Below are 24,998 nucleotides of genomic sequence, written 5' to 3' on the forward strand. Positions count from 1 at the left end.
AAATAGGAACTACTACCTAACTCATTTATGAGTAGCCTAATCAAGACATCAAAACAAAAAGACTATGACAAATTATACACTAAACTCACTCATGAACATAGATTAAATAAGAAAGTAGCACAAAATGATCATGATAGGTCAAGAAGGAAGACAAGGCTGATTAAGCAAACTATTAGTATAATTCATATTAACTAAGGGAGAAAAACTATAGCGTCATCTTAAGAGACCTAAGATAGGTTTGATAAAACTCAACATCCATCATAATAACTCTCAGCAAGCCAGTAGAGAAAGGGCTTTCATAAGCTGATAAAAGGCACCTACCATGAGCATTTTAATAAAGTTCAACAACAACAACAACAACAAAAAACAAAAACAGAAATAGAAGGGAATTTGCATCATCTCATAAAGGACAGCTACCGAGAGCTATAGCGAAACCACATTTTTTTTTTTTTTTTTGGTTTAGGATTTTCTTTATTTATTCATGAGAGACACAGAGAGAGGAAGAGACACAGGCAGAGGGAGAAGCAGGCTCCATGCAAGGAGCCTGATATGGGACTTGATTCCAGGACCCCGGGATGATGACCTGAGCTGAAGGCAGACGCCCAACCACTGAGCCACCCAGGTGCCCGCAAAACCACACTTTAAAGTTTAACATAGGGGATCCCTGGGTGGCGCAGCGGTTTGGCGCCTGCCTTTGGCCCAGGGCGCGATCCTGGAGACCCGGGATCGAATCCCACGTCGGGCTCCCGGTGCATGGAGCCTGCTTCTCCCTCTGCCTGTGTCTCTGCCTCTCTCATTCTGTGACTATCATAAATAAATAAAAATTTAAAAAAAAAATTTAAAAAAAAAAATAATAAAGTTTAACATAATTTCCTTTATCAGGAACAAGGAAGGATGCCTGTTACCATTACTTCTATTCAATGTTTCCCTGATATCCTAGAGTGCAGTATTTTTGAATATTAGAAAGCTATAAATAAAATTGTCATTATCTGTAGATGATATAATTTTCACCAAGAAACTAAAATATATTAAAATAAGAAATTTTAGTAAGATGGCTCAGTAAAAGAAAAATATATAAAAATTACTTGCATTTCTGTAGATTAGCCATAAATACTTACAAATATAATTTTTAAAATGATTTCATATAGAAGGTGCCTAGCTGTCTCAATTGGTAGAGCATGTAACTCTTGATCTCTGGGTCATGAGTTCAAGCCCCACATTGGAGGGAAGAGTTTATTTGAAAAATAAATAAATAAATAAAAAAAAAAAAAAAAAAAAAAAGAAAAATAAATAAATAAAAAAAATAAAGTAAAAAAAAAAAAGATTTCATTTATAAAACCAACAAAAAAATTTGGATTAAATCATAAAAAACATATAAAATTTTTGTGGAAAAAAAACATAAATCCTTTTGAAACCTTCTGAAAACCTAATCAATATACCATGTTCATACACATGTACTATGTTCGACAGGGAGCCTATATATCTCAATTTGATTTATAAATTCAATGTACTTTCAATCAGTACTCCAGTGCCATTTTTGAGGAATGTGATAATGATTCTAAATTTACATAGAAGATTAAAGGTCCAAGAATAGCCAAGATATACCCGAAGAAAATAAGGTCTTTTTTAGGGAAGAGAGAGGTAAATAAATGATATGCAATACAAAGCCCAAAAACAGACTCATATGTGTATGGAAATTTGCTAGATGACACAGATGAAATTACATATCAATGAGAAAACAGCGTTGGTATTAACTGACTATCCAAGTGGAAAATAAAATTGGATCCCTTCCTCACAACATGGACAAAAATGAATTCTACATGCATGAGGCTATAAATCTCAAAGGAAAAACTTGGGACGTTTAGAGGAAATATAAAAGAATATTTTTATAACCTTGGGTAGGAAAGACATTTTATTCTATTTCATTTATTTATATTTTTACGCTGCAAACATTTTAATGATTATCGTTGAGTATACATTTTGGAAATTTTTTACTTCAAACTGCAACAAGTTAAATAAATGTTTATAATATACAAAGAAAATACAACCAAAAGTAAAACTTGCTTTAAGTGTGCCTTGCATCTAGACCAGTGTTTTTTTTTCCCCCTTAATATATCTTTACTTTTGAGCTACACAAACACACTTAAGAATTTGATCTTTATAGTATGGCGTTTAGGAACTAAAAATATACTCCCACCTCAAAGAAATAAAAAGGTTGTGCATGATTATGTGCCAAACAAAAGAGAGAACAATAGAATAGTGTTCTCTGATAGTGCAGGCATCATTAAAAAGGAAAAAAGCTTGAGATGCTCATTAACTCTCTATGTTTTAAGGAAGCAGGATTTTTGACCACATAGCTTAAAGGCCAGGAAAACAGGGATCGGTGACGGCAACTGTAGTGTATGAAGTATGAAATGACAAACTTTACACAAATACTGTTAGAAATTTACCAGTGAACACTGAAGATCTGAGAAGCTGCTCTTTGGAACAGTCAAGTAGGAACCACCTTTTTCCAGTCACTAAGCCCTTGTAGCAACGCACAGTGTTCTGTGCTATATACCTGCTGGCTGGGTAGTTAAAGGATTTGTTTTGTCACTAGCAGCTAACCAACTTATTCCACGTTCTTAAAGCCTTAATGGTTGAAATAAAGGCAAGTGTCATTAGCGTAGAGGATCATATACTTCTCTGCACACAAACACAAGAGGCTTCACTAGTATTTTAAAAGTCTCTGATGTCTCCCAAGGAAGAAGGAAAGTTGAGAAGCTCAGTTGAGAAGGAAAGACATTTTATAAAGACATTAATACACAAAACCCATTAAGGAGAACTATTGGTATGTTTGGCACTTTAAAATAAAGAACTGCGCACTGAAAGACATAAAGTAAGTGAAAAAGCAAGTAGCAAGTGGGAGAAGATATTTATCATACATGCTCCCAACTGAGAACGAATCTCCAGACTTTATAAAGAATGCTTACTGGGCAGCCCGGGTGGCTCAGCGGTTTATCACTGCGTACAGCCCAGGGTGTAATCCTGGAGACCCTGGATTGAGTCCCAAGTTGGGCTCCCTGCATGGAGCCTGCTTCTCCCTCTGCCTCTGTCTCTCTCTCTCTGGGCCTCTCATGAATAAATAAAATCTTAAAAAAAAAAAAAAAAAAAAAAAGGATGCTTACAAATGAATAAGAAATAAAAAAGAACAAAATAGAAACCTGGTTAACAGGTATTTCATAGAGGATGTGCATAGGGCCCACCAACCTATACGATGTTCAACTGAGGTGCAAATCAGGGAAAATCAAAACCACAGGATATCACTTTATACCCATCCGACTGGCAAACATTAAAAGTTTGACAATATCAAGAATTAGTGGAAAAAAAAAAAAAGAATTAGTGGTGATGTAAAGCTATAGCAATTGGCACAATTTCTTTGTAAAAATTTTCAGCATTATCTGTGAAACGTGAGGACAGCAACCCAACAATCGTAGTTCCTAAACATAAGGAGGCACACAAAAATGCTTCTAGGAGCGTTATTTGAAGAGCAGAAAACTGGATAGAGTCCAAACGTTTCTTGGCTCAAACATGGATGGTGTCACAGAGCTCCAGTTAAGTGCTCTGCAGCGGTGCAAGTCCAGGAACTGCAGCCAGACCCATCATCACTGAAGATTCCCACTTCAGGCCTTTACAAAATGATGCTTTTAATGATGTTTGGCTTTTGCTTTCAAAAAGCAGTTTTCACGTCTCAATGTTGGTCAGTATTTCAAGTGATGATGACAGACCAGGTTGGTGATGGAAAATGGGCCCAGTCGCTGAGGAGGCGGCTTCCTTTCCAGTCATGCCTGGGGGGCACTTATAAAAACAATCAGGTAAGGGGCAGCCGCGGGTGGCCCAGCAGTTTAATTTTTACTTATTTATGATAGTCAGAGAGAGAGAGAGAGAGAGAGAGAGGCAGAGACACAGGCAGAGGGAGAAGCAGGCTCCATGCACCGGGAGCCCGATGTGGGATTTGATCCCGGGTCTCCAGGATCGCGCCCTGGGCCAAAGGCAGGTGCCAAACCGTGGCCCAGCAGTTTAGTACCTGCCTTCAGCTCAGGTGTGACCCCGGGGTTCTGGGATCGAGTTCTGTGTCCGGCTCCCTGCAGGGAGCCTGCTTCTCCCTCTGCCTGTGTCTCTGCCTCTCTCTCTGTGTGTCTCTCATGAATAAGTAAATAAATAAAACTTTAAAAAAATAAAATAAGGGATCCCTGGATGGCTCAGCGGTTTAGTGCCTGCCTTCAGCTCAGGGCGTGGTCCTGGAGCCCCGGGATCGAGTCCCACATCAGGCTCCCCGCATGGAGCCTGCTTCTCCGTCTGCCTGGGTCTCCGTCTCTCCCTCTGTGTCTGTCATGAATCAATGAATGAATAAATAAATAAAATCTTTAAAAAAATAAAATAAAAATAATCAGATAAGGGGCAGCCGCGGGTGGCCCAGCGGTTTAGCACCTGCCTTCAGCTCAGGTCATGACCCCGGGGTCCCGGGATCGAGTCCCGCGTCGGGCTCCCTGCGTGGAGCCTGCTTCTCCCTCTGCCTGTGTCTCTGCCTCTCTCTCTCTCCGTCTGTCATGAATAAATAAATAAAATCTTAAAAAAAATAAAAATAATCAGATAAGATGCACTGTGCACGAATCTACGACGTCAATTCGGTACTGGCCGTATTTTCCAGGGGCCACTTGCTACTTCCTCCTACCCCCATCTTTCTCAGGATTACAGTTGGACTTTTTTTCTTTCTTTTTTTTTTTTACTTTATTTGAGAGAGACTCTGAAACCGACTGCACGCCGAGCGCAGGTCCCGACGGGGGCGGGGCGGCAGGGCCTCCGCTGCCAGCCGGAGCGCGACGGGGCCGCCCCGGTGCCCTAGCACGGGGCCTGCGGGGTCCCACGGCTGGGGAGCGGCTGGGGAGCGGCGGGGGCCCCGCGGGCGGCCTGGCCCTGAGCTCCCAAGGGCCGGCCCACCTCCGAGGGTTAAGCGCACCCGCGCGTGTCGGCCCCCGGCAGCCCTCCCCGCCCCCTCTCACCCAGACTCTCGAGTCCGCGCAGGCCTCGTCCCGCTGTCGGAGTCGGCGCGCCCCGGGCCGTGCAGCCGAAACACGCGCGGCGAAGCTCGGGCCTCCAGCGGACGCCATCCCCCCGGCGGCCGCCCCTGCGGGAGCCGCGTCCCCGCCTGATGACGACACGCGCGGCGGCCGGAAGCGGCGGGCGCGCTCCCTCCCACGTCAGCGCGCCGCGCCGCCCTGCCGGTTGCGGTCGGGTTGCTGGGAGGAGGCGGGAGGTGGAGCCGCCGGGGCCGGGATCATGCCAGCCCGCGAGAGGTATTCTGGGCAGCAGAGGCGGCTGGGCTGGGGATGAAAGAAGCAGGGCAGATGCAAAGTCTGGAGAGCGCGGGGGCCGGGCGCTCAGTCAGCACGCAGACCGGCAGCATGACGGGTGAGTGCCGGGGCCGCCCCGGGCCGCCGCCCCCGCGACCTCCGGTTCCCGCCGCGGCCCCCGGGAGCCCCCGGGCCCCGCCGAGCACCCGCTTGCGAAGCCGCGCTCAGTCCCCGTCCCCCGCGCGCGCCCGCTTCGCGCTCCCCGCGCCCCGCTCCCCGCCGGGCCCCGGAGCCGGCATCTCCGTGCCTGGGGCTTGATTCCCGAGGTAACCGCCGCGCGACGCCTTCCCCGCGAAGGTCACCGCGCTGCCCTTGTGGCCGCGCCGCAGGGTAGAGGCAGGCGTGCTCCGCGGCGCCTCCGACCGGGGGCTTTGCGTGCATCACCTGTGCCGCTCCCCGCCTTTTTATTTTTATTTTCTTCCCTTGCCACGTGAGGGCTGGAGAAGGGGCCCAACTTCGTAAAGTGCCCGCAGAGGTCGCCGCGAAGGTGAGGCCGCAGCCAGGCTCCTGCCCTGCGGTTCCCCCGTCCTCCTCTCCTCCTCCCCCGCCGCCTCCACCAAAGCGGCGGACTTAGGGCTGCGGCTCCCAAACGGCACCGGAATCGCCAGTTACTTCCTTGTTGTCATCATTAGTTAAGATTTTTTTTTTTTTTATAAAGTGTCTGCCCTCTCTCTTTCGTAGGTCAAATACCAAGGCTTTCTAAAGTGAACCTCTTCACTCTACTCAGTCTCTGGATGGAGCTCTTCCCGACAGCGAAAGCCCAAAGACAGAAATCTCAGGTAGGTTGTGTTTCCTTAGCCCATCCCCCTCCCCGCCCCACCTAGAAAAAGCAGTAGTGGGCAGCCCGGGTGGCTCCGCGGTTTAGCACCTGCCTTTGGCCCAGGGTGTGATCCTGGAGACCCGGGATCGAGTCCCACATCCGGCTCCCTGCACGGAGCCTGCCTCTTCCTCTGCCTGTGTCTCTGCCTCTCTCTTTGTGTCTCTCGTGAATAAATAAATACAATCTTAAAAAAAAAAAAAAAAAAGAAAGAAAGAAAAAGAAAAAGCAATGGTCTAAAATCTGATCCCCCCCGCCCTCTGTCACGCTCATTAAAAGCAAGCTCAAAACCTTAGGATCTGCAAAAAAAATAACCTCTGTGCCTTAGCGTGATACTTGCAACTCAGAACCGTGATAGCTCATCTTTCTAATCTAAAAATAGAATTGTTATTCTCCGAGACTGTGCCAGTGTATATCAGGTATGAAAGCGTGTTCATATGTTAGTTTGGACGATTCGATTGTATGATTTTTAATCACCCGTTTGTAGACTCTTGATGTTTCCAGTGAGTGGTTTCCCCTTCTCCCCAATTTACTGAACTGTAAATTGCACAAAGACGGAGATCATGTCTTATTTTACCTTATTTTTGGTACTGTATCTTCTTTTACCATGTCTAACTCATGCCACTTTAGCGTCTCCTTTTGTAATAAGGAATTATGGATGCTAACTGGTTTCTTGTTCCATGTAAATAGTCTCTTGGGGTTTGTTTTGTTTTGTTTTGTTTTGGATTTCAGGGAGGTGATCAAAATAGGTTAGGAGCAAATAGAAAGAATAATCATAAAAGCCAGTGGGTTAGAAGTATGTACATTCTACATCTTTATTTTCTCCAGCCCTCAAGCAGCAAGGTGCTCGCTACCTTCTCATCATTTTCCTCCATGCTTGGAGTGGCATGGTGCTAGGTTCTCACCATTTGGTTTGGTAGATTGAGAAGCTTAGAATGTTTTAGGGGGCCAAGGCCATATATGGAAAACAGTATTAGGTTGTTAAGCATTTAAGACACTTTTGAGGGACGCCTGGGTGGCTCAGTGGTTGAGTGTCTGCCTTTGGCTCACGGCATGACCCTGGGGTCCTGGGATCGAGTCCCACGTCGGGCTCCCTGTGTGGAGCCTGCTTCTCCCTCTGCCTGTGTCTCTGCCTCTGCCTCTCAGTCTCTCGTGAAAAAAATACATTTTTGGGAAAAAGGAAAGGGGGAAAAAATGACCCAGGGCTTCTCACCATTCTCACATCGTCACTTTTAACGTTTTGGTACTTTCCTTCAGCCTTTTTTTGAAACATAGAATTTGTGTTTGTTTTTCACTTACAGAGTCGTACTTGTATTCTGCATATGCTTATGGACATTTCCAACTTGAGGTTGCTTCACATTTTCCCTCAAATAACTATCTTTGTAAATCCTTAAGTACAGGAGTACTCTTGTGAGGCCCTTCATAACCATTCTCTTTTTCTCTTTTCTTTTTGGTGTCTTTGTTACAGTGGATGAGGTTGTGTGGTTGGCATTGGAGATCCAAAAAGAAAGACTTGGTTCTTACTTTCTGATGGAGACAAAAATTAGGCACTTGAACAAGATGCAATTAGGTGGCAGAGTCAAGTAGCCAGTATAAGCAGAGATGCTACCAAGACTGAGGACTGAAGGCCAGGCGCTCCCGGGGGATGTAAGGGAAGGATGTACGGGGGAGGCTGCGTTTGCACTGAGACGTGAAGAATGAGGAAATATTTACCAAGCCAAGGGACTCCACGTGGAAAAGCTTGGAGGAGGGAGAGAACGTATGGTCCTTGTGGGGAAAGGTGAAGTTGGGTGAAGGGAAGACTGAAGATGAGCTGGGAAAGGCATACAGGAACCAGATAATAAAAAATAATATATGCCTTGCAAGGGAGTTTAGATTTTATAAGTAGGGACTACACTGAGGAATTTTCACAGGGAATTAAGGAATTAGCTTTTTAATAATTAGGACTTCATCTTTGTAAAGCACTTAGAGGGTCACAGCAAAATTTCCGGGAAAGTACACAGATTTCCTGTACCCTCCCTGCTTCCCCCTGCATGAATTGCCTCCACCATTAACCACATCCTCTCCACAGTGATACATTTGCTATAGTTGGTAAACCAACATTGGCACATCATGATCACCCAGTCTGTAGTTTACATTATCGTTCAAGGTTGGTGGTGTACATCCTGTGGGTTCAGACAAATGTAGAATGGCATGTATCCATCGTTATGGTTTCATACAGAAGATTTTCATTGCCCTAAAAATGCTCTGTGTTTTACCTATTTATCTTCACACCCCCACCCCCACCCCCACCAACTACTGATTTTTTTTTAAGAGTCTCCATAATTTTGCCTTTTCACAGAACATCATGTAGTTGGAATCATACAGTAATATGTAGCTTTGTGGGATTGGCTTCTCTCACTTAGCAGTATGCATTTAAAGTTCTTCCGTGTCCTTTCACGGATTGATCACTCACTTTTTTTTAGGGCTAAGATTCATCGCTTGGATATATCACACGTAATTTTTCCATTCACCTGCTGAAGGATATCTTGGTTGCTTCCAAGTTACTGCAATTCTGAATGAAGCTGCTCTAAATAACTGTATGCAGATTTTTGTGTGGACGTAAGTTTTCATCTCCTTTGGGTAAATCCCAAGGAGCATGATTGCTAGATTGTATGATGGAGATTTCTCAGAAACTACCAAACTGCCTTCCAGAGTGGCTGTACCGTTTTGCGTTCCCACCAGCAAGGAATGAGAATTCCTGTTGCTTCACGTCCTCGCCAGTATTTGGTGTTGTCAGTGTTCTGGATTTGGGGCATTCTCATAGGCATGTAGTGATATGTTGTTTTAATGACCCATGATGTGGAGCATTTTTTTCATATGCTTAGTTGTCATCTGTATGTCCTCTTTGGTGAGGTGTCCGTTAAGGTCTTTGGCCCATACTTTAGTCCAGTTATTTTCTTATTAAGTATTCAGAGTTCTTTGTATATTTTGGATAACAGTCTTATATCAGATGTGTCTTTTGCAAATATTTTCTCCCAGCCTGTGGGGCAAATATTTTCTCCCAGCTTGTCTTCTCATTCTCTTGACAGGGTCTTTTTTTTTTTTTTTTAAGATGTATTTATTTATTCATGAGAGACACAGAGAGAGAGAGAGAAACACACAGGCAGAGGGAGAAGAGGCTCCTCACAGGGAGCCTATGTGGAAATCAATCCCAGATCCCAGGATCATGCCCTGAGCTGAAGGCAGATGCTCAACCGCTGAGCCACCCCGGCATCCCAGATAGTGTCTTTCACTGAGGACAGGTTTTAAATTTTAATAAAGTGCAATTTATCACTGATTTCTTCATGGATTGTGCCTTTGTGTATCTGAAATGCCATCGCCATATCCATCGTTATCTAAATTTTCTCCTATTGGGGGGAGGAGTTTTTTGTGTTTTACATTTAGACCTATGATCCATTTTTTTTTTAATTTTTTTTTTATGATCCATTTTTGAGTTGATTTTTGTGAGGGTGTAAAGTCTGTGTATAGGGAGTTCACTTTTCCTGATAAAGAATATCTCCTGGAGTAGTTTTCTCTTCCAACTACTATGTGAAATGTTTCATAAATAGTAAACATTATTTAAAATGTTGCGCAGTTTTACTCTCTATTAATCACTTCCTCAACCCCTACCCTGGCTCCATATTTTATTAGTGGCTTTGGGAAAGCTCTTCATTTCTTTCATGATTTTGGAGTCTTTTATTCTTTCTGCCTCTTAGTAGCTTACTATTATTTTATGAAAGTAGAAAATTTTTAAACTGTTGGGGGTTTTTTTCATTTGTTTTTGGTTTTTTTTTTTTTTTGCAGATAAAATTGTCTCAAAGAGACAGATTAGGAGCAAATGCTTAGAGATTTAAGACTTTTAATTTTTTTAAAGATTTTATTTGTTTGAGAGAGAGTGCCCATGCATGTGAGGTGGGGGAAGGGCAGAGGGAGAAGGATAAAGAGAATCTCAAGCAGACTCCCCCACACTGACCATGGAGCCTGTCACATGGTTTGACCCAGGGTGGACATGGGGCTCAGTCTCACGACCCTGAGATCATGACCTGAGCCAAAATCAAGAGTCAGTTGTTTACCTGACTGAGCCACTCAGGGGCCCCAAGATTTAAGACTTTTTATTTTATTTTATTTTATTTTATTTTTTTTTAAGATTTTATTTATTTATTTATAGAGATGCAGAGAGAGAGAGAGAGAGAGGCAGAGAGAGAAGCAGGCTCCATGCAGAGAGCCCAACGTGGGACTCGATCCAGGGTCTCCAGATCACGCCCTGGGCTGCAGGCGGCACTAAACCGCTGCGCCACCGGGGCTGCCCGATTTAAGACTTTTTAAAAGCACATTTAAAAAGCTGGGCTTGTTACAGATTGAGTACTAATTTTGAAGACACTTTTTTTAATATGAAGATTTGATCTCATTTTAATTCACATACATACGCACACATATGTATTTGTGTGTGTGTGTGTGTTTATCAAGAATAAATCCTCTGCTGAAATTCTTTTTCAACAGAAAAGCACATTAAATGAATTTACTATTAATTGCACATTATGTTCATAGGGCTGAATAAGATCTTTTTCTTGTTAAAAGAAGAAAAATATTCTTTAAGATAATAAGTTTGTTTCACTTAAATTATTCTGCTTTTGCTATACAAAGGAAGTCAGAAACTTTAAGATGCAATTCGACATGTAATTATATTGGAAATACTCCCTTTGACACTTTGCCAACCTTTTGTCTTCATAAAATATTTTTATGTTACTGAAGTTAGATGTTTATTATTTATAAAATGGGCTGAAGAAAAAAAATTTCCACTCTCTAAAGACTACTGACATTTTTGTGCTGTTTCTTGATCTTTTCCCTCTGTCTCTGTCTCTCTCTGTCTCTCTCTCTCTCTTTTCAGTTATTTGAGATCATTTACATCTGGATCCAGCCTTTTTCACTTAACCGTAGGAAAATACGTCTGCTGTAATACTATTGTACACACTGGAGCAGCAACGTAGTCTAATGGCTTAAGAGTAGCCAGTCGTTTTGTAGTTAGTGAAACTCAGGCTCCACCTCTTTAGTTGTGTAATCTTGAGTAAGTTACTTGCCCTCTCTCAACTTCTTCATCCTGAAATAGAATGTTATTGGTACCTACTGCAGGGGGCTTTTATGAAAAGTAGATGAGTTAGTATTTGTAAAGCTCTTAGATAGAGCTTGGCATATACTATGTACCATGTGTGTTTGTTGTTACCATTTTAATGTTGACCTGAGTGTCCATCACATTGATGTTCCATGTGTATTCCGTTAGTACTGGACATTTAGATTGTCATTCATTTTTACCAGTCTCAGTGTATTTTAACTTAACAGCCACTTCTAAATATGACTGATACCTGAGATTTTCTATGTTGTTAAATATTTACACTGTATGAGTGCTCATTGAGCATTGTCCCGCAAAATTTACATGAAGTATAAAATACAATAATTTTTAAGAATCCTGCCCCAAACGAGATAGACGAGTGGGAAAGAAACTGTTTATGAGACTGCTTGGGAAAAGGAGAGTTAACTAAAAGTTTTAGAACAGAAATCAGCCCTACTGAAATGGCTACTGTTTTAAAATAGTAATCTTAAAAAAAAAAAAAAATAGTAATCTCTCCTATTGGTTCATAGTTTTTCGTTCTAGTTGAGTTAAACATATCTAAATTGCCTAAATGTTACTTTAGTATAAGAATTCAAATAACTGTTTTGTTGCCTCAGTTTGATCTGCACATCATGTATTGTCTCCCTCTCCCAGCTCTTCCCATTGTGTACTCACTGTACTTTTCCAGAACAGTAACAGGGTAGCATAATGGTTAACACAATGGATTTGGGGCTCAGATCCTGCCTTTCCATTTTTTAGCTGTGGAGTTGTTTAATCCCTCTCAGCCACAGTTGTTAGCTTCATTTGTTAAATAGAAACAATAGAGGCTACTTTGTAAACTTGTGAGGATTAAATGAGATAGTTTGTGCTTGATAGGTACTTTATTATCACTCATGTAGGCATCACCACCACTACCATCTATCTGCGCTCCCACCATCCTACTACCAACTTCATCATTGCCTCTACTTCCTGTTCTACTGAAATAGACACATTATTCCCAGAATGTGGCTTTTCTTGTAAACTTTTTAGAGGTTATTCCTTTTCTAGCATCCAGCATTTGTTTCATAAGCGGTCAGCATTCACCAGGTTTACCATTCCCACATTCAGACTTTGTCCAGTTTATTACATAGCCCCTTTACCTTGGGGCACACAAAATCCCACTTCATAGTCACTTTCCTGTGTCATAAGCTCTATAAGGGCTACATCCTGATCCTGAGCAACTAGATCTGTGGCTGGCACTTGGCAAGGATTCAGTAATATTTGTTGAATTAATAAATGAAGGAGTTTGGTCCTTCAAACTTCAAAGTCAGTGTCCTATTGTTCCTGCAACAAATTACCTTTTTTTTTTTTTTTTTTTTTTTTTGAGTTGGTGGCTTAAAACACATACTTACTATCCTACAGTTCTGGAAGTCAGCACCCTGAAATGGGTCTCACTGGACTAAAAGTGTCAGCAGGGCTGTCTTCCTTCTGGAGGCTCAGGGGAGACTCCCATTTCCTTGCCCTTTACAGCTTCTAGAGGCTGCCCAGTTGTCTTGGACCAGGAACCGCTTCCTCCATCTTTAAAGCCAGCAGTGGAGACTGTCTCATGTTGCATCACAGTGGCACTGCTTTGCTTCTCTCTCTCTACTGTAGGACCCTTGTGATAATATTGGGTCCACCCAGATAAAGGTCAGATGATTAGCAGCCCTAATTCCACCTACAGCCTTGCCATGGTGACGTAACAGAGCCACAGTCTCCAGGGATTGGAACAGGCAGGCCTTTGGGGGCCCATTATTCTGCCTACCACAGTCCATTATCTAATGCTTTTGCTGCATAGTTCCAAACTTCCCAGTTCCAGTTAATTTACCTCTAGTCACCTTTAGCCCTTTTTAGCTACAGCCACACTCTAGTCTGTTTCTTAAAACTGCCCCAACTCTGAAGTCTTAAACTACAGAATTTTGTTTTCTGACCACAATTTTCAGTCCTTCTGTATTTTGGGAAAGTGTATAGGGGTCTGATCGTAAAGGCCTTATTTACTAGGTTATGTAGTCTGAACTTGAACCTGAACAAAGCATGAAGTCAGTGCAGACTTTCATCAGGAAAAAAAAATGAATGATTCAAAACCAAGAAAACCTGCCTTCAACTCGGAAATGTTAAACTAATCTTTTTTTTCCTCCTTAATCTGCTTTTAATTAGGAGAAGGAAGAGGAAAAGCATGGACCCTTAGGAGATAATGAAGAGATGTCCAGAATACCTACTGACAAAAAACAGGTGCATTTTTTTATTTTTTAAAAAGACATGTGTTTGTAATAACAAAGCAAAAACAGTAGTATAAAGTAGAATAAAAGTGCTTATACTCAACTTTCCCATTTCCATATCCAGGGCAGATTCTTATATACCCTTCATATCTTTCTATAAGTTTTCTATGCATTTACAAGACTATACATGTCTCTCTTATAAAAAACAAAACAAACCCAGGTTATTTTATAATATGCTCCTACATCTTTTTTTTTTTTAATTTTCAAATTTAATTCTTGATACATTTCCATATTAGTTTACATACATGTGTTGAGAAACACCCTTCCTTACGTGGTTCTCTCGTACTCCAACACATATTGCTGGTTTTAAGAATGCAAGGCCCTAACTGCTCTTTACGGAGGCCATTTCTCAGACTTGTGTTTGCAGCAAGCAACCTTGAGGGTTGAGCTAATGTCTCCCCCTCTGGGACAGAGAGGAGGTTTGCTTATTGTCTGTGATAAAACAGCAATCCCCGGGCTGGTGTTCTTCTCCTGTAACAACCCACTTCCTGTCCAGGAATCCATCTGGGCCCATCTGCATGACCCCTGTGGGACTTGTGGGCAAGGGAAACATCACAAACATGATGCTCATACTACTTGCTGTGTTGCGAATGATCAACTTCTCTGTCTCTGACCCAGGAGCTTCATAACCATTCTACCAGCATCCATGAAACAGAAGCAGGCTAATTTACTAGCTTGTAGAAAGGGTAAAATTAAAGCCCAGACCTGATAAGATGAACTCTGTTCTTTTTAATATTGCGTAGCATTCCCTTGTTATTTTAAGCTTTCAAGTTTTCCAGAGAAATTCTGATTTATTGGGTATCTAGTGGAGATAAAACATGTATATTTTGAAAAAAAATTAGCTTGATGATTCTGATGTGCATTCCTGGAGATCTGATAAGTTCTGAGAGTGAGTCTCTTAAAATGCCCAACAAGGATATAGAAATAATTTGTCTCTGAGTATTTACATATTTTTAGTTATAAGAAAGGCGAAGGCAAAAAAAAATACTCGTTTGCTTATCAAGACAGATTGTCCTCTTTTGCTTATGTTTTAATATAAAACTCTAACCAAGATAACAGACAACTTACCAAGATGTTAGCAAAGTGAAGCAGTCGGATTCAGAGCAGTGATTCACTAAAAAAGATTTAGTCTTCTGGGAATTGCAGTAAGTGGAATACAAAATGGAATGCAATGTAGGCTTTTATTTGCTTTGTTTTAAGTTTGGGATGGAAAAAAATCTTGGTTTCAGATTTGATATTTTGGCCTTAGCTAAAAACGAAATGAAAAAACAAAAGATATATTCCAAGGTAAAAAGGACTCTAGTCTAGACAAAAAAGTGACAAATAAGCCTAGCCTAAAAGATTGTTCATTTTTGTTTGTTTTGTCTCTGTGCCTATGCTGAGGGATGGGGGAGGGATAAAAGATTGTTTAAATAATAAAATGATGAGTATGCTTGCCACTTATTAGGAATAGTTTTGGGTTTGTTTTTTGTTTTTGTTTTTGTTTTGGAATAGTTTTCTTTTTTTTTTTTTAATAAATTAATTTTTATTGGTGTTCAATTTACCAACATACAGAATAACACCCAGTGCTTATCCCGTCAAGTGTCCTCCTCAGTGCCCGTCACCCATTCCCCCCACCCCCCGCCCTCCTCCCCTTCCACCACCCCTAGTTCGTTTCCCAGAGTTAGGAGTCTTTATGTTCTGTCTCCCTTCCTGATATTTCCCACACATTTCTTCTCCCTTCCTTTATATTCCCTTTCACTATGGAATAGTTTTCTTAAAAGTCCTTTCTGGTCCAGGTTTCTGGCTTTATTTCTGTCTGCTTAACTACTGAGAAAATCTAAAGCTAAAATCATTCAATTGCAGCCTTTTCCATTTGTCACAATTGGTTCATTTCATTTCATTTTATTTTATTTTTTAAAGGTTTGTTTTGTTTTTTTTTAAGTTAACATCTATACCTAACATGGGGTTGAACCCATGGCTCCAAGATCAAGAGTTGCATGCTCCATCAGATGAGCCAGCCACACATCCCACAATTGGTTCATTTTAATAAAATGAACTCTAGCGTGCTGAGATCTCTTGATAAGGTCTTATCAGTTCTTATCCGAAGTTATACCTTAAAAAGAAAAACTCACTGGAACTATTCAGAAGTAGATAGTAGCATATACTTTGGATTTGGGGAACATAACACTCTTAAGTAATTTGGAATGGGAAGGGGAAAGGGTTCATAAATTTACAGTAATTTAAATCTTATTCTAAAAGCCAATATAGATCTTTCATGTTTTAGATTTATTTTTGGAAGTATATTTTATAAGTGAAAGATTTTTGTATTCCTTTTAAATGTCCTTATAGTTTAGGAAATGGTTGGTAACTCAGAAAGGGAATTCTATAAAATTTTCTCTGTTCTTTCTTCCTAGGCATTTCACAAAATATTCTCCATAACTGCAAACACTTATAACTGAAACTGAAACTTGACTATTTTAGTTAATAAAGCTCTGGTCTGATCTTCAAAATGTGCCCTCTTGGGGATGACTGTAGAATAAAATCCCTTTGAAAGGAAGTAGGGAATAACAAGTACCCTAATCTCAGCCCAAGTTCCCCCGCATACTGTGACAACTAGTCCCAAACCCAAAGATCAGGTTTACATTCCTTAGTTCAGAATCCTTTCCTGTGAAGATGGCATAGACTATTTTGTGCCTTACATTGAACTGATTTTTAACTTCGTCCATTTTATCTGATATTAATATTGTCACACCAACTTTTTCTATTAGTATCCATGTAAGTTAGGACACTAGGTTTAAAGCAGCACGTCTTTAGAATCCCAGCCCATTCCCCAGTCTCCAGGGCTTGGAAGCAGAGTCAGCCCAATCCCCTGCCTCTGGGTGGGATACTGTTGAGGTGGCTCAGGCTTACTGCTCTGGCTTTGAGTTCTCTCTTTGTTTTTAATACCTGAGCATGTGCCTTCCTTTCTTTTGAGCTTAACTATGCGTTTGAAACTTTTTTTAAAATTGCATATAGCCTATATATTTGTAGGAGGTGGGACCTAACCACATTAGTCTAGACCGCCATCATGCAAAAAATTGGTAGAGTGAGTTTTTAGGAAAAATTTGAGATTATCTTTATTTAGTCAATATTTAAAATATTTTAAAATTTAAGATGACCTCTGCTTTAGTTCTGCCTTTTTCCATCTGTGAGTCTTTTAGAAAGTCACATAATCTCTTTGGGCTTCACTTATCCATGTATAAAACCACAAGGTTTTCTACATTTTTCCTTATTACCACATAGAAGCTTAATATTAAATGTTTATAGACTGGATGCTGTAGAAACAAGTCAAATCAACTTGGTTCTTGCCCTTCCCTAGATTAAAGTGTATTTATTTTTCAGTTGGACAAATTAATGGGTAATTAAATGCTTTGTTTGGTTAAGAAAGCCTAGATTTAGAAAATTTTTGGTATAAAGCCAAAATAAAACTTTCAGAAAAGTTTTTGGACCTAATGAGAAATGTGCTTTTGTTCAAAACATGTTCAGATAAAGAACTAAATAAAACTTTGATTTTAGTAATAAATCAAGTATAATCTGTGATATAATCATTAGATAAGTTAGAAAACAAAGTTCAACTGCATAAATGTAAAGATCCGATTGCTTTGTTCAATGATTCATGAATTGGGCGACCTCCCATCTACTACATGGAGAGGGGCTCTGAAGCTCTGCAGGAAGGAGAGACTTCTGCAGGCAGAAGGGGCGGGAAAAGGAAGTTGCTAGCCAAAAGTGGGTTGTTTCAGGCAAGGTCCCCTTCCTTTGGGGGATTGCAAGAATTTACTAGGTGGATTTCCTCACTAGCTGACTAGGAAACTACACTTCTCACTGGTTAAGCTTTTATTCCAGGGAAAGGCAAAAACCTCAATTGGGTTAGGCATTAAGTCTCAGTCTGATGATGTGGGCTTAGCCCGAGTGATTCCATTTGAGGCCTCTCCCTGAGAGAGGTGATCAAAACAAGGCATTAGCGTCATCCTCGGCTGTTGCTCTGAAGTTCTTATGGTTTTTGCTGATCCTCTGTGGTGGTTTTCACAGGTCATGAGTTTTGTTTTTGTTTCCGGTGGTTGTTTTGCTTAATCTTTGTGGTATTCACAGACTGCATGACTTCAGGTGCACATTTTTCAAGTCAGTCATTCTCTTCATTCCTTTTTCTGATGTTCCAGTCTTAGGAAGATGACTCGTTTGGTGGTTAGTGGCTGCAAACATACACTTAAAGCTGTATTTGAGAGAATACAGCATGTGGGAAGACTACTATGATTATTATAAGCAGGGTAACCCCCAATACCTGGAGTGCATTTGGAACTGTGTTCCCCAACACCCAAACCAGTCAAAATTAAATAAGTTAAAGGAAGACCTTGTTTTTTTTTTTTGTTTTGTTTTTTATTTTATCTTTTTTAAATTAATTTTTATTGGTGTTCAATTTACCAGCATACAGAAAAACACCCAGTGCTCATCCTGTCAAGTGTCCACCTCAGTGCCCGTCACCCATTCCCCTCCAACACCCGCCCTCCCCTTCCACCACCCCTAGTTCGTTTCCCCGAGTTAGGAGTCTTTATGTTCTGTCTCCCTTCCTGATATTTCCCGACATTTCTTTTCCCTTCCTTTATATTCCCTTTCACTATTATTTATATTCCCCAAATGAATGAGAACATACACTGTTTGTCCTTCTCCGATTGACTTATTTCACTCAGCATAATACCCTCCAGTTCCATCCACGTTGAAGCAAATGGTGGGTATTTGTCGTTTCTAATTGCTGAGTAATATTCCATTGTATACATAAACCACAGCTTCTTTATCCATCATCTTTCGATGGACACCGAGGCTCCTTCCACAGTTTGGCTATTGTGGCCATTGCTGATAGAAACATCGGGGTGCAGGTGTCCCGACGTTTCATTGCATCTGAATCTTTGGGGTAGATCCCCAACAGTGCAATTGCTGGGTCGTAGGGCAGGTCTATTTTTAACTCTTTGAGGAACCTCCACACAGTTTTCCAGAGTGGCTGCACCAGTTCACATTCCCACCAACAGTGTAAGAGGGTTCCCTTTTCTCCGCATCCTCTCCAACATTTGTTGTTTCCTGCCTTGTTAATTTTCCCCATTCTCACTGGTGTGAGGTGGGATCTCATTGTGGTTTTGATTTGTATTAAGGAAGAACTTGTTAAACTTTCTTGAGCCACGTAGCTTGTTTCAGCTTTCTTTCTTTTTTAAATGCTGGTGGTATTTTTTTAAAATATTTTATTTATTTATTCATAGAGACACAGAGAGAGAGAGGCAGAGACACAGGCAGAGGGAGAAGCAGGCTCCATGCAGGGAGCCCAACATGGGACTCGATCCCGGGTCTCCAGGATCACGCCCTGGGCTGCAGGCGGCGCTAAACCACTGCGCCACTGGGGCTGCCCCTTGTTTCAACTTTCCCACAAGCGTGAATCCCTGTGCAGCAAGTGGTGTTGGTCGCAGTACAGACACCTCCTCGTTCAGCCGAAAAATAAGGACCATTTTCACCAAGAACAACTTTGGTCAGAAGCTCTGAAGATTATTATTGGGCAGCTGTTTTTTTAAGCAGCAGATTTGGTAATACTTTAAAGAGTTAAGGAGAGGTTCCTGATCTTGGCTCATTCATACTCCCTCCTAAGCAGAGAAGTATGAATCTGCCAACGGGAGCCAATTTTTAATCACGTATGCCTCCTGGTAATTCCTATTTGAGTCTGTGGCTCAGAGCTGGAAAGGTGACAGCCTGGAAGCCAGTAAAATTTAAGGGTCTGTGGACTGTACAGGCAGTTTTTATTCTGGTTACTCTTGCCTCATGTCCCTTTCTCTGTGCAGAGCTTGGGTGCACGTTTCCCTGGGTTTGGGGTTGTTAACAAGAGATAGGGTTCTGGAGAAACTGAGGCTTTGGAAATCAGGGTGAAGTTTGTGATGGGCAGAACTGCAGAATCACCAGTATCAAGGCAAGTCCAACAGTCATTTGAAAATTAATTAACCCCTTTGTAACGGCCTGAGATTTCATAATCTTTCAAGGCAGGGAAAGGCAAAATGTGGACAAAATAATCCTACTTTCATGCTGTAAGAATTAGGAAGAAAGATGGTTAGAGAGGGAAAGAGGGATGGAAAAAAATGTTCTTGAACTGACATCTTAGGAGAAAGCAGTAACCTCAATATTGGCTCTTTCTCTTCCTAGTGAATTTGATTTTGAGGTCTCTGGGTTTGGCAAAAATATCAGAAGGTTTTTTTTTTTTTTTTTTTTTTTATCAGAAAGTTTTTAAAACACTTGGTCAAATAGGATCCATAGGTCAGGGTGAAACAATACCTAGTTATCTATTTTAACCAAGTGACAAAGACTTCAAAAGCAGATACAGAAACTTAAATCAATGTAAAACAAAAAACAAACGAAAAAACCAGCTCTTTTAATAGTGAAGAATCTGTTTGTTTGTTTGTTTGTTTTTAAGTAATCAAACACCTGATGAAGACAACATGAAACACATAAGATCATTTTGAGAAAACACAAAATCTTTGTTTTATGGGCAGATTACTTAAAAGGTAAAGAAAGACCTTTTACAATCTCTTATCAAGAACAGACCAATAGTCCAAGAAAACTTTATTCTTTTAACAGAGAGAACCAAACTTTAATTTTGTACCACCTTACTTTTGGTATTAAAATACATTCATTTATGCCTGGGTAGCTCACCCGTTGAGCATCTGCCTTCGGCTCAGGGTGTGACCCCGGGGTCCTGGGATCGTGTCCCGCATTGGGCTCCCTGCATGGAGCCTGCTTCTCCCTCTGCCTGGGTCTCTGCCTCTCTGTGTGTGTCTCTCATTAATAAATAAATAAATCTTTAAAAATAAAATACATTCATTTAAAAAAAAAAAACCTTAATTTAATTTATTCTAATCTTAGCCAGCTTCATCACACACATTATTCCTTTTCCACAAATCTTCTGTAACCTCTTTAGTATCCCTTCAGATTTTGTCCCATGTTTTTCCTCTTTCCCATTCTGAAATAACCAGCCTCACTTTAGGACAAAATTACTTTCTTTTCCCTCAACAAAAAAATGTATTCCTCATGCTTTCTTTTCCTGAAAACACATATCCTACTTTCCTTGCATATGGAGGTTATTTTAAAAATTATTGCTAGTAGCTTTAATTAAATATATTAGAATTTGCAACCTTTAAAAACTTTAATTTCTAATAAAAATAAAGAAGTAGACAACTGTGAATTTTCTTTTACATTAGCATTCTGTGGTTTGGCAAATTTATAAATACTTTTCATAATTTCTAGAAACATTTGCCTTCTCAGTAAATTTCTCAATGTGGCACAAAACATATTCACTAACAAACCCTAAAATCTTTAGTTCCTCTGTAACAGGAAGCCAAAAAGTAGATAAACCTGTGTTTAGTGACTATCCATCATTTAATTTAACTTAGCAAAACTCTAAGGTTTCAGGTTACAAAAAAATTGGGGGGAATTATTTTAAAAGTTTGCCTAAAAACTTTTATCTCACATCTACTTAGTTCACTTATTTTGAGCAATTGTTTAGATTGCTTATTAAATTTCATCATTCCAAGTTATTTCTCTACCTGACAGATTTTGTAACAGAACATGAATTTTTTTGACTAGTAAAGCCACGTAGAAAAAATTTGTATGACTGCATTATATTCAGTGCTGATAACTTTAAAGACATGTCTATTTTAAGTAGACCAACAAGCTTAAATTAGCCTTAATACTGAATATTTAAAAAAAAAATACTGAATATTTTTCCAGATCATGTGAACCTGAAATACATTTGGGATCGTTTCTATAATATTGTGGAGAATTTTGCGAATAATCCATTTAAGTGCTTAATTTTCTTTAAGCCAATTAAATGGAGCTTTTTTACAAATTAATTTTGGCAATACTATCCAGAGGTAGAAAATACCACATCTACAACACATATACATAGATTCACATAAACACATGACGGATGCAAACAGAAGCTTTATAGCTTTCATTTTAAGATTTTAGCCATGAGATGCAAAGCTCACTGACTTATAAAAGAACAGTTGGAATAAGTTAATCTTACCTGTTCAGATGGCTAAAGCTTTTTCTATAACATCTGTGGAGAAGACTTTTAAGATTGGTATTTGTCCTTGACACAAGCAGTTTTATGAAAGCTGTGAACTAAATTTTGGGCAAGGGATCTTCTGTATCAATTTGTATTTATAAAAAGTGCCCCCCCCACACACACTTTTTTTCTTCAGTCTTAAGAATTGGGGATGGTTTAGATTAGCATTCCTGTGGAGGACCTGATAAAACATGTACATCTCAAAGGTACAGGGAAAGAACGTAAGTTCCTCCAAAACTACTTATAAGCCTTTTGAGATAAATACAGGAGGTTTGAGGATTGGTAAAAAGAATAGGTGGACTTTGAAATGTTCCCATAGCTGCATTTCTGGTTTTGCAAAGACCAGTAACATAAGAACAGTTGCTTTTAATTTCTCTAGGAATTGGATTGTAATTTAAATGACATCATAGGTTGGTCCACCCATCCAACCACATTATCTTCAATTTGCTTTTTCATATCAGGGAAAATATTTCCAACTAAGATGGAAATCAAAAGATTCTGTGTTCTGGATTTAGAGCTGTTTGTCTTTGTAACACTTTAGTAAATCCTTCGACAAAAGCTTGAGAAGATTTTTTTTCTTGTCCTCTGTTCATAGTTTCTATTTTAGACTAGAAGAGAATGCCTAAGAAAGACTATCAGGCTTTGAGTATCAGCTTTTAATCTGGCCAACTTCTGACCACAGGACTAGCTACTTAAAAAAAAAAAAAAAAAAAAACAAAACTTTTAAATAGCGTGTCAATTTTCAGTTGAGACAAACAGGAAGTATTCCTGGCAGTAGTAACTAACTCCTTGGACTCAAAGACATTCCCAAAGAGGATTGGAAAGGTTTTCCTTTCCTCTCTCTCTGTCTCTCTCTACCGGTTGCTGCAGATAGAGATCCAGGAGAGCGGACTCTGTTAAGAGTTCTCACCCTTAGCTAGCTTCTGCCTGTTTTTCCTAGGATCCCATCTGCAGACTCCTAGTGAGGTGGAAAGTAGTGTGTAGCTTTGTTTCTACCAAAATTTGGCAAGGTTTTCCATTCATTTTAATTTTAATTTCCCTTCATCATTTAAGGGAGTCAAGTGGCATCTTAGCCCTCCTTCAAGGGTATATGGGCGTATCCGTAAAGCCTCTAATTTGGTGGAGTTTTGTTTATGGTCTTATAGTCTTCTCAGAGTGGAAAGAAGATTCAGACGGAGGATAACTAGGATGAACACTCAATTAAAGGAGGATAGAGGGTAAAGGTAGGAGTTACTTCAGTCTTAGAGTCCTGTTTTATGTACCTCTTGTGTCTTTAATTTTTCACAAGCAATTTGCAACAAATTTTTCAATGAAGGCATTTTGGAATTTTGAAGCTTTTTGGAGGCTTCTGCATACTGGTTAAAACAGGTATATACCACTCTGTTTGATTTGGGAACCCTTACTTTTTGAATGATCTTATCTAATTGGACCATTCCTCATATAATGTCTATTACATTCTAGGCTGTTATTTATCTGAGGACTTATAGCAGTTTGGTAGGACCCTAGCTAGAAAGTGAGTTTAACCCATATTTTCTGTCCAGCTGTAGCTAGTGGTAAATGAGGTGCAACCCACATTTCTGTCTGGTCATATTTTGGAGCCCCCAACCTGATGATTGTTACCAAGTCAACTTCTTGGGGCACAGAAAAACTTCGTAAGATTTTGTCATTTTGTAGATATTTATAGCTTCCAGGATATAATTTTTAGGCTTAAAATAAGTTAAGTGTACCAAAAAGTGGTATGCTTTGGAACTTAAGGATCTCTCTCTCTCTCTCTCTCTCTCTTGCTCTCTTTTTAAGATTTTATTTATTTATTCTAAAAAGAGAGAGCAGGGGGAGGAGCAGAGGGAGAAGGACAAGCAGACTCCACACTCAGCATGGACCCCAACGAAGGGCTCAATCTCAGGACCCTGAGCTGAAACCAAGAGTTGAATGCTTAACCAGCTAAGCCACCCAGGCTCCCCTCTTTTTTTTTTTTTTCTTAAAAAGCTAAGTGAGTTTCTCAGAGCCAAACTAATACCTAAGAGGGACATGCCACTGGGTTGGAGTTGGGGGTTGTATGATGTTTTACCTTGTACCTAGTTGCATCGAGATTTTCTTGAGGTTGGTGGGTGACCTAGTGTCAATATAACCCCTTCTATGACTAACTTACCCTAACACAGGACTCTTAGAGTTAAGTGGCAAACACTCTAACAGTTTTTAAGTGCTCAACCCGTGTCCACCAATTTGCAGCTTTTGGTCTCCCAAGATTCCATTAGCAATAGCCTTTACTTCCACAAAATAAGACAAACATGTTCACCTTAACACACCAGCAGTAATCAAGAGATGCACAGGCCAAGAGAAGGTCTTGTGCACACCACTACCAACATGGAATCTGGGCCTGGGTAAAGGACTGAACCAGCAGACCTCAACAAACTGGGACTGTAGTCTGGGATTCCACACAATGGGGAGCAGTAGACTGAATTACCAGGATTTCCCAATGTGGAATCTGGGGGCTAAATCAAGGGCTGGTGGTTCCAATTAAATGGGGGAATTTTGGACTGGAAAGTCAATCAGATTAGGGGCTCAGTGCAAAGTGAGCAGAGCTTAGAACCAACTTACCCATGGCCCTTAGATATGGCAAAAATGACAGAGAGCTCAGAGGGTTCGCAGGTACCATGCTTGTGTTTCTTGTTGTCCCTGGAGCCATCAGGAGTTTTTCCTTGGATCCAAATGCTGCCACCAAATCTGTTAAAAAACACAATTCAGGGCAGCCCCGGTGGCCCAGCGGTTTAGCGCCACCTTCAGGCTGGGGTGTGATTCTGGAGACCCAGGATGGAATCCCACATTAGGCTCCCTGCATGGAGCCTGCTTCTCCCTCTACCTGTGTCTCTGTCTCTGTCTCTCTCTCTCTCTCTATGTCTCTCATGAATAAATAAACAAAATCTTAAAAAAAAAAAAACCCACAATTCAGCTGAGTAAACTGAAAGATCTAATTGCTTTATTCAATGATTCATGGATTGGGCAGCATCCCATCTAGTAAATATAGAGGGGCTCTGAAGCAATGCAAAAAGGAGATTTGTAAGGTAGGAGGGACAGGAAAAAGAAGTTGCTAGCAAAAAGTGGATTGTTTCAGGTAAGGCTCCTTCCTTTGGGGGACTGCAGGAGTTTTCCAGGTGGATATCCTCGCTAGCTGACTAGGAAATTCCAGTTCTGATTGATTGAGGCTATATCCCTAGGAGAGGCCAGAACTGCAGTTAGGTAGTAGGTCTCA

General features: G+C 40.6%; 1 protein-coding gene across 1 annotated transcript in view; it reads left to right on the forward strand.

The window, feature by feature from the left end:
- The first annotated feature begins 5,240 nt into the window (after window positions 1–5,240).
- The window catches only part of CDADC1 (cytidine and dCMP deaminase domain containing 1), a 47,151-nt gene continuing 27,393 nt past the window's right edge, over window positions 5,241–24,998 (forward strand). Inside the window, exons 1-3 of the mRNA XM_041731048.1 lie at window positions 5,241–5,451; window positions 6,075–6,172; window positions 13,514–13,588. Coding sequence (XP_041586982.1) covers window positions 5,370–5,451; window positions 6,075–6,172; window positions 13,514–13,588 — 255 coding nt within the window. The 5' untranslated portion in view covers window positions 5,241–5,369. The remainder of the gene's footprint in view (window positions 5,452–6,074; window positions 6,173–13,513; window positions 13,589–24,998) is intronic.

This window comes from Vulpes lagopus, chromosome 16 (assembly GCF_018345385.1).
Source record: "Vulpes lagopus strain Blue_001 chromosome 16, ASM1834538v1, whole genome shotgun sequence".
Classification (NCBI taxonomy): Eukaryota; Metazoa; Chordata; class Mammalia; order Carnivora; family Canidae; genus Vulpes; species Vulpes lagopus.